This window comes from Cyphomyrmex costatus, unplaced genomic scaffold, assembly GCF_001594065.2.
Source record: "Cyphomyrmex costatus isolate MS0001 unplaced genomic scaffold, Ccosl1.0 scaffold254, whole genome shotgun sequence".
NCBI classification, from domain to species: Eukaryota; Metazoa; Arthropoda; class Insecta; order Hymenoptera; family Formicidae; genus Cyphomyrmex; species Cyphomyrmex costatus.
Genome location: NW_017276629.1, coordinates 464,539 through 473,235, shown reverse-complemented (window position 1 = coordinate 473,235; position 8,697 = coordinate 464,539). Strand labels below are relative to the sequence as shown.

The 8,697-nt window shown below is 36.2% G+C and overlaps 2 protein-coding genes across 2 annotated transcripts in view; both read left to right on the top strand.

Moving 5' to 3' along the window:
* Positions 1-2,316, top strand: part of LOC108774482 (neuronal calcium sensor 2) — an 18,784-nt gene extending 16,468 nt beyond the window's left edge. The window contains exon 4 of the mRNA XM_018540607.1: positions 1,974-2,316. Within this exon, the coding sequence (XP_018396109.1) occupies positions 1,974-2,150 (177 nt within the window). The 3' untranslated portion in view covers positions 2,151-2,316. The remainder of the gene's footprint in view (positions 1-1,973) is intronic.
* The window catches only part of Nca (neurocalcin homolog), a 154,335-nt gene that overhangs the window by 131,038 nt on the left and 14,600 nt on the right, over positions 1-8,697 (top strand). The gene's annotated exons all lie outside the window — the stretch shown is intronic.

Genomic DNA, 8,697 nt, shown 5'->3' with positions numbered 1-8,697 from the left:
ACCAATATCGAAATAATATTCGTATAAAAAAAACTCATTTAGTAATTTTTTAATAAGATAATTATATCTTAAAATATATTAATATAATATATTAAAAACTGATTTTATATAAAGATAACTACACAAAATGAATAAATTAAAAGTTATATAAAATCGTAATATAGTATATGCCTAGGTTTTGTTAGGGGTACATAACTTTTAAACCTTTATTTCTAAATTTTTATTAAAAAATGGTGTACTTTTTATTATGTAAAGGTATTGCTTACGTTATAAATAAGTGCATGGAACGTATTTCTCTAGTTAAGCAATTTATGTACATAGAACGAAAGAAGCTCATTGGTGGTCGCAATTGAATGCTCATTAATCAGGTACCGTTTTTGTATGCCTCGGTAACCTTCCATCTTGATGGATTTAGGACGGACTTTCGTTTGAAAAAACGTGACATGAAGGTTGTATTCGTGGTTTTCATGATTTACGACTTTATTGCGTTTAAAATGCATGATACGTAAATCTGCACTTCTACTTTATTTATCTTTTTATTTTCTTACGAAGAATAGTATTTTTGACAAGAAACAAACCTATAAATATATTTTGATTTTAAAAGATATTTTTATATTTCTTTTTAATTATTTTGTATTGGAAATATGTAATATCCGCTGAAATACGTATGTTTCATCTCATTAAGTTCTGATAAGGGATATGATACCTACATGTACATTGCGACATAATTAAAATCGATATAGACCCTCTGTTTAATGAAAGTTAAATGTACACAATGCACACGCACGTGCAAAATTTAACTGATGTATTAAGTACGTGAGAAGTCATAAGCTAAAACTGCATTAACCTTGCTACATCAATTCGTGATTTTCTATAAACTGAGAGAAAAATATATTAAAATGTTTAATTATAAAAAGATGCTATCTAATAGAGATGTGTGAATAATTCGAATTCGAATCGAATTGAATGATAGTAGACTCAAGAGATTCGAAATCGAATAATTTTGAATCATCGATGGTTTGATTTTGAATGAATTGCCTATTTTATTTTCCTCATTTATGCACATTTTTCTCCTAAACCATCCGGACGACCAATCATTGGTTCTGGGTGTACCAATTCTCACGTAAATGTGCATGCAATTGTTTATGTCCATCGTGTATCGATGATTATCATTGGATTTATTGGTTGCGTTGAAAAGACAAAGTCGTTCATTGATTTTTTATTATGATTGATTGATGATTGATTTATATCCTTAGATTCACAATTGTCAGTAAAGAACTGAAAGTAAAGACTAATCATATTAAAGATTCGTTGAACTGAACTGCTCTGACTTCTGAATGCAGCCTGTTACAATAATACCAGAAATAAGACATTTATTTTTTATTAGAGAATGGTTACTTTTGATTTTACTTGTAAATTAAAATCGATTAATTTTCCTTATTTTAAAAAATCTGGAATGTTGTTAAAAATATTTTATTACTCAAAATTACTTTTAATGTAAATCCGAAAAAAATTTATTTAAATTTGATTCGCTTTTAAATAAAATTTTATTTGATTCAATTTCAAATTCGTAATTTAATTAATTTTCGAACATACTATCATATATTTGTTTCCATTTGATTCGACTTTACAAATGCTTGATTCGCACATCTCTACTATATATAAATCTACTTTATTACATTAAACTTCGAGATCTTTTACGAATTGTGATGAATACCAATTGTAAATGTATCAGTACTTTGGAACGAGAATGATTGATATCATTTTATGAATCGAAAAGAGAGAACATTTCTTCTCTCATCGGAAAACGATGTCGATCGTTCAATGCTCCAAGGTATTGATGCAAAACTATCCTTTGTATCGGATATGCCAAATAGACTGGTTTTCCAAACGTGTGACGGGTGGATGATGCATTGATTCTATGTGAGCCTGAATACAACGTGGGGAAACAAAGTGTTCTGTTCTGTTTCCAGGCGATATACGACATGCTTGGCGCATGTTCGAGCAATAGGCCGGCAGACAGCGCGGAGGAAAGAGCGAAGAACATATTCGCGAAGATGGACGAGAACAACGATGGGCAGCTGACGCAGGAAGAATTCCTGAAGGGCTGCCTCCAGGACGAGGAGCTATCGAAGATGCTCGCTCCTTAATCCCGACGTCGCCGCACTTCCGCACGAGCCGTCGACGCGCAATCGTAAAGGACACCACGCCCCACACCGACTCCCTCATAGAACTCGACAGAAACGTCAAAACGCCGGCAACAATAAGGCCACCACCGAAACGGACACTCACGCGAACACACCCGCATCATTTACACGCGACACGTATCAACGACAATTTCCTATTAACTATGACATACGCTATTATTGTGACGGTTCGATAACGGGGCCGTCGCTCGTGCCCGACGGGGAGGGCACCAGCCATGATAACGTACGACGATCGAGGATGATAGATATACGAGGAGAAACAGCGATTCAAATCGAATCACTGTTGATCCTCGTGGGAACAAGACCTGAAAGAGGAAAAATTTCATGAGAGAGATCATCGCAATGGCACACCGCTCGCCCAGATATTCACACGGTTGACTGCAGGACAGCAACAACGGTGATGTGTAAATGATCCTAGGAAAGTCTCGTGAGCATGAGAAACAAAGAGTATGACACCATCGTTGACGACGGCGAGGGATCTAATTAGCTTGTGGAAGTCCTCATCCGTTTCGCGAACTCGCCACGTCGACAACCGCACGGCAGATTTCGCCTCGCCGAATTCGTCCGGATTCAGGAATGTTCTCGGAGTGCGGTGATAGAATTAACGCGACTAATAAGCTTTACGTTCTCATCGAGGAAGGTGACAATATCGGTCCGATTGAGGACCACGAAGTGAATTTCAAAGCTCGCGCTCGCACCGACGGTTTGGCTTAACTGGTCCCGGACAAACGATTCGCTATCTCTTTTCGGATTATGGTCCCGTTTAGTAACAGACCAGAAACCTCATGATCCTCTGATGCGCGTTAGGGGTTGTAGAGATTTTGCACATAGCTCTGTACAATTTTGCTTTTCGCGGACACGACTCTAATTTCATTCTGGATTTCATAATAATTTCCAGAAGTTTCGTAATGGGTTCTGCTGAACTTTTATTGTTTTTTGTAAAAATTTTTGCTTCATTTTTTAACAAAACTAATAAAATTATTCGTACGCGTCATAATAAAACTTTTTACAAATCGCTTGATTATTACAAATACTTGATATAAAGTATCTATAGAAGCACATTTTTGTATACATAATAAATAGGCCTTAAATTATATAATTCTGAAATTGTAATTACGATTAATTTAATCCGATTTGAGTCAATTTTTCTTAATTTGAATCTTTGCACAAAAATTACTTTTTATAATTCCCTCTAAGTACGTTAGAACAGCTCAAAGCCAACTGTGATTTCAATCTCATGTAAGCTACTTGTTTATCACTGTTAGTATCCACTCCACTCCATTACTCATTCTGTAAGACTCGCTTGATTAGATTACGCCATAGGAGCTACAAGGTTGACTTGTTATCCTAATTATACAGAAATTCTAAATAAGATAGGAAATTTATGTTGCATCAGAGGATTACAATCGAAATTACAACTAATCGAAGTCGGCGAAATTGTGATGTTACCGTAAACGCGAATGGAATTTTAGTGGAATTTTGCCGAGGGTGAAAGCAAAGATATTCACACGAGTAAGCCTCGTAAAAATTAACAATTACGAAAGACTTACACGCATAAGGCGCACGAAAGAGACGTGCCGTGAGCGATCGCGGTATGCGTCCCTTTTTTGTTCTTAGACCTGCATTGATCGATCGATGCAGGTTGTATTCAAGATCGGCGTTGCGAGGGGGCGATGCCGGCCGCCGTCCGTGATATGACGACGGTGTTACGCGCCCGCGCGAGGTGCTAACACAACGAATTGCGAATTACGAGGTAATGTCGATTAGATAGGGGGAATAATATCGCTTAGGGGTGACACAACGTTAATTTTATACTGGCACACCGCGGGAGAGCATTGCATCGTCGACCAGCACGCGCGTCATCCCTCCGCTGAGAAATCGATACGTACCTCGCATATACGATGTTATTACGGCGTGCAGCGGATGCGGAGAGTAGCACCTGCAATACGGGTCGTACGTACATATTATCGTGTTCGCCAGAGATCCACCGGATGTCCGTCGCGCTCGTGGATTAAGGGAACGGTGGAGAGAAACCGTGCGGGAGGCGATAAAAGCGGATATTAATTTCCGGATAGTCGAAATTTCTGCTCGAAACTCCGTGAGTCGCTTCACAAATATCTGCATTCGTGCTTTCTTTTTTCATTATTTTTTCGCTATTTCCTTGAATATAGGTGTAACTTCAATATGTATCTTGACTGCCGCGAGAAATTCATATAGAGGAGTCCCGATGACAATGATCAACGATATATGATTGTTATAAAAATAACGAAGTCTAGATATTTGAACGTCAGTCGGATTTAATATCCGATCCTAATTTATTTATCCTCTTTGAAATAGGAGTAAGAGAAGGACAAAAAAGTAAATTAAACCACAGCTGAAGTTAACCGATGAAATCGACCAAACAAACCTCTTCTAATTACTTCTGCATTAATTACGGTGCATTAATTTGCTTTTATTGAGATTTGCGACGGTCGTTATTTTAATCGTTATTGCGCCGGGATGTCATCAGCCTTTTTTTTCACAGTACAATTATATGGTGTAGAAAAAGAACGAACGATTAATTCCACTTACCATTTTAATCGATTGAAGGGAATCGACCTCGTAACTGCATGACGATCATTTTAATCCATTCGACAGCGTGCTCGTCGACGTTCCGACACCTTCTATTACGAAGGCTTCGTGTCTTCTCTTTTTCTTTCTTTCTTTTTTCTCATATCCTGCACGTAACATATGTCGAAATATATGTACCTGCGAGGAACACAATGTGCACCGAGGTTAATGTACTTTGCGTGCATGTATTTTAATTTAAGATTTATAAACAAGCGTCACACGTGCATCGGATACGCAACATCAAACGTGACGTTCTTCGCATGGCAGATAAGTTGAGAATTGCGGCACGTGCGATAACGGACGAATCGTTCATTTGCTGTCGAGAATCCTGTGCCTTGCGCCGAATTGGTAAGTCATTATTATACATTATTTTGATCCGAATGTGAAAATTATTGATACTTTAAATACGTTTCAAACATTATTTAGCTATCTTTTCTTATCAAACTTTATCAATGAAAAAGATTTTTAAGGAGAGTTGAAGCTAAAACATTCTCTGTTTTACCGAATGGTTCTTTAATGATGTTCTAAAAGCTTTCACGAATGCATCTTGAGAAGCCTTACCATAATGCACAGAATTACCGACGTACGCTGTATATATTTCGGCATGATCTGTTCCAAACGGCTGAAACGATCATTAAGCCCGCGGTACACCTATTGTGTCTTGTTCTTGATTTATCCTTTCGTATGTGCTGCTGTAAATGCTTCACTGCACGCTGGTACCATATACGTTACAGATTGCACCGTAATTGTTTGGTTATCCGTTTCCGATAATTCCACAATATTTCTCGCGGTTTGCGCTGTAATTTGCAGCATTTCAGTTTTTATTTTCACTACAATAACTAATCCTTCCGCGCACAGACTCTAGAGAAATTAAAAATCTTCCAGCTTTTAATATTTCTTTATATAATAGATGAAACAACACTGAAAGTTATTTATATCTACCTTGAGAGAGTTACGTGTTCAATAATGAGTAATAAAAGTGTTTATATCTATGCTTGAAAGAAGATATACGTTCAAAAGTTTGTCCTTTTTCTTTTAGAGAGAGAAATTGATCTTGAAAACAAATTAGCGAACTACTGATTAATAGAAATAGATTGAAGTTTGTATCTAAAACGATATAGATCTTCATGTTCAACTTAAATTAATCAACCATATTTCCTGGACCGTTCCAAAATACACATGCTGCAACTTGCAAGTTCGTATCGGGTAAGGGAACTGACCTCGACACGTACATGTGCCGCGGGCTTTAAAGAGAATCGATCAGACAACCAAGCATAATAAGAGACAAGTGTCAGCTTGAAGGTTAACGATAATTTTTGCACAACACGGTTAACTCCATGCAGACCTTGTCTACCGTGTAGCATGACGCGAAAAATTCCCACGTGCAATACAACTTAGAACATATTGTGATCCGCGCGGCTATTCCTGATGGCTAGAATGAAAAATACACACTTGCATTCGCAGTTGCTTTTCGCAAAAGAGTCTCTTCTAATCGGTCGATTGATCGTATGCTACTCAAACGGGTGAATGCAATGGAAATAACTTCAATGGAAATTAGTTTTTGGTCTCTACATGAAGGAGCTGTAACTATTAGACTTAATGAGTAGTAAAAATTATAAAATGTTTCGAGATAACACAGAAATGTTAGCGATCTAGCAACCATTGATAGGAAAAAACGTACTCTGAAATCAAAACGTGCGTGTGACTTGATTCTTGTTGTGAGTTATAAATTATTACGTTGAAATTACTGTAATTATTCTTATAATTTTGTCGAAACGTTTTAAAGTTTAATACTGTGTTTACGCATATTAGAATTAATATTAGGGTTAATTATTTTTCAACGTAATAATTTATGACTTGCGCGTGAAACTGATTCGGATTTGTTCATAAAGTAGGGATTAATCCGATTTATTAATCCAATTAGCATCCGAGATACAATATTCTTTGTGCAATTGTTAGAACACTCTGTATATTTGTATATTATCGTAAGATGAATCAAATTGATTAATAATCACTATGGAAATAATATCGAATTAATATAGTCGCGAACACCGATATATTGAATGTTGGATATGAAATAAAATAAGAGGCTCGCGGCGCGAGTAAAGTTATAAAACATAATTGTACGAACAATTGTTTCCTGTCGATAAAGAATATTATTAAAATCAGTCGATATATGCGCGGGTGGGAGAAAAAGAGGGAAGGAGAGAAAAAGCGGATGAAGGAGCTTTTAATTAAAAATTCCTATTCATCCTTCAGTGTCATTCGCCTGCAGTTATTAAAACGAGTAAAAAAAAAATCCAGTAGCCTGTAATCTCAATCAACAAGATGGACGAATGTCGTTGTTAAAAATTTGCATCGCAACGCGTAGATTACAGCGTGCTTGTGATATCGATTCGAATTAGATCGGTTTAATTGAGATGGATTCTACTGCAATTCTTGGATGAACGGGGTATATTTAAGAATCCTGTGTAATTTACAGGTTTCACAAAGAATAACGCTGGAACTTTAGCAATCTACGTAGAATTATAATGAACGTCTTAAAGATAGCATTGCACGTCTTACAGAGATCTGTAATAATAATTAAACGATCGATGGCTTTAATAGAGTGAAATCTCCTTGACAAATTTGTGTATAAAAATATAATAATTACGATCTCTAGGAGAATTCAATTTTACGACAAGATATGCTCGTTAAAACTGTAGAGCCGAAAAGCGTCTAAATTCTACTCTGTATTTTCCGAAAACGGCATGTTCTTTTGTGCTCTCGATATAGCGATCTTTATAAACTAACATTTTCTATCTGTAAACTATTGAAGTACTTTTAATTATTCTAAATCCCAAATGGAAAGACCTAAGTACTTTGGGGACTTGTCAAGAATGCGACGTAAATGTTTAATGATTTAGAATTCTTGTTGAAACTGCGATATACTATTCGTTGTGTAGTTATTCAATGGATAGTTTATAAACGCAATTAATAAGAGAAATAACAAGAGAATAATCGATCAATGGCGTAAAAATCGTTTCGATTAAGAGCGTTAAAAGTTATTAGTTGATACTATTTAACGGATGGTATCGTTGCCGATCAAATTTATGAATTCAATCTCGAATGGTGGTATTAAAATTAATTTATGGTACCAAAATTAATCACTCGTATTAAGATTAATTGATGGAACCAATCAATTAGGCTCGTACCTGTATTAGTAGATTAATTTTCATCAATGGTACTAATGTAGCATGAAAATTAATTGATAGTGCCGGAATTTGATACCAGAATCGGTCGGCTTTACAGTCTTACTTTAACTTGCGGGAAACGGTGCACTGAAGGAGAGGCCCCGCCTCCTTTTTGTATTAACGAAGAACAACGATAAGCGGACCACAATGTGTTACTGGCACGTCGCTTTAAAAATCGCGTCGCGAAACAGACCGTTTCGCGAAAGCATACGAAAACCGTATCCTTGTCTATATAACGAATTCGATTGAATCCATTTAATGCACACTATATGCACATTAAAGCCGTCCTACACAAATTTACGTAAAAGTGTGTTTAATATAAATATAAAAATTTATTAAACCATGAAATCCTTAATACAATTTTTGTTCTGTTAAGTAAAATCTGTATTTTATATTATAATTCAAAATACATATTTGCTTTTTACACAAAAAGAATCAGTGTACAACGGCTTTAATATGCATTATTGCGTCCAATCGAATTCGCTGTTACTCTTTCGCAGCGGGGCATATAAATAAGATCTCGTGTATAGATAATTCACATTCCTGTACATCAAGCCTGAAACTGATCGCAATAATCATCATTAGAAAAGATGCGTCTGTCGCTCGAATCGTGCACTCATTCTAATGAAATGTTAGGACTAGCGTTT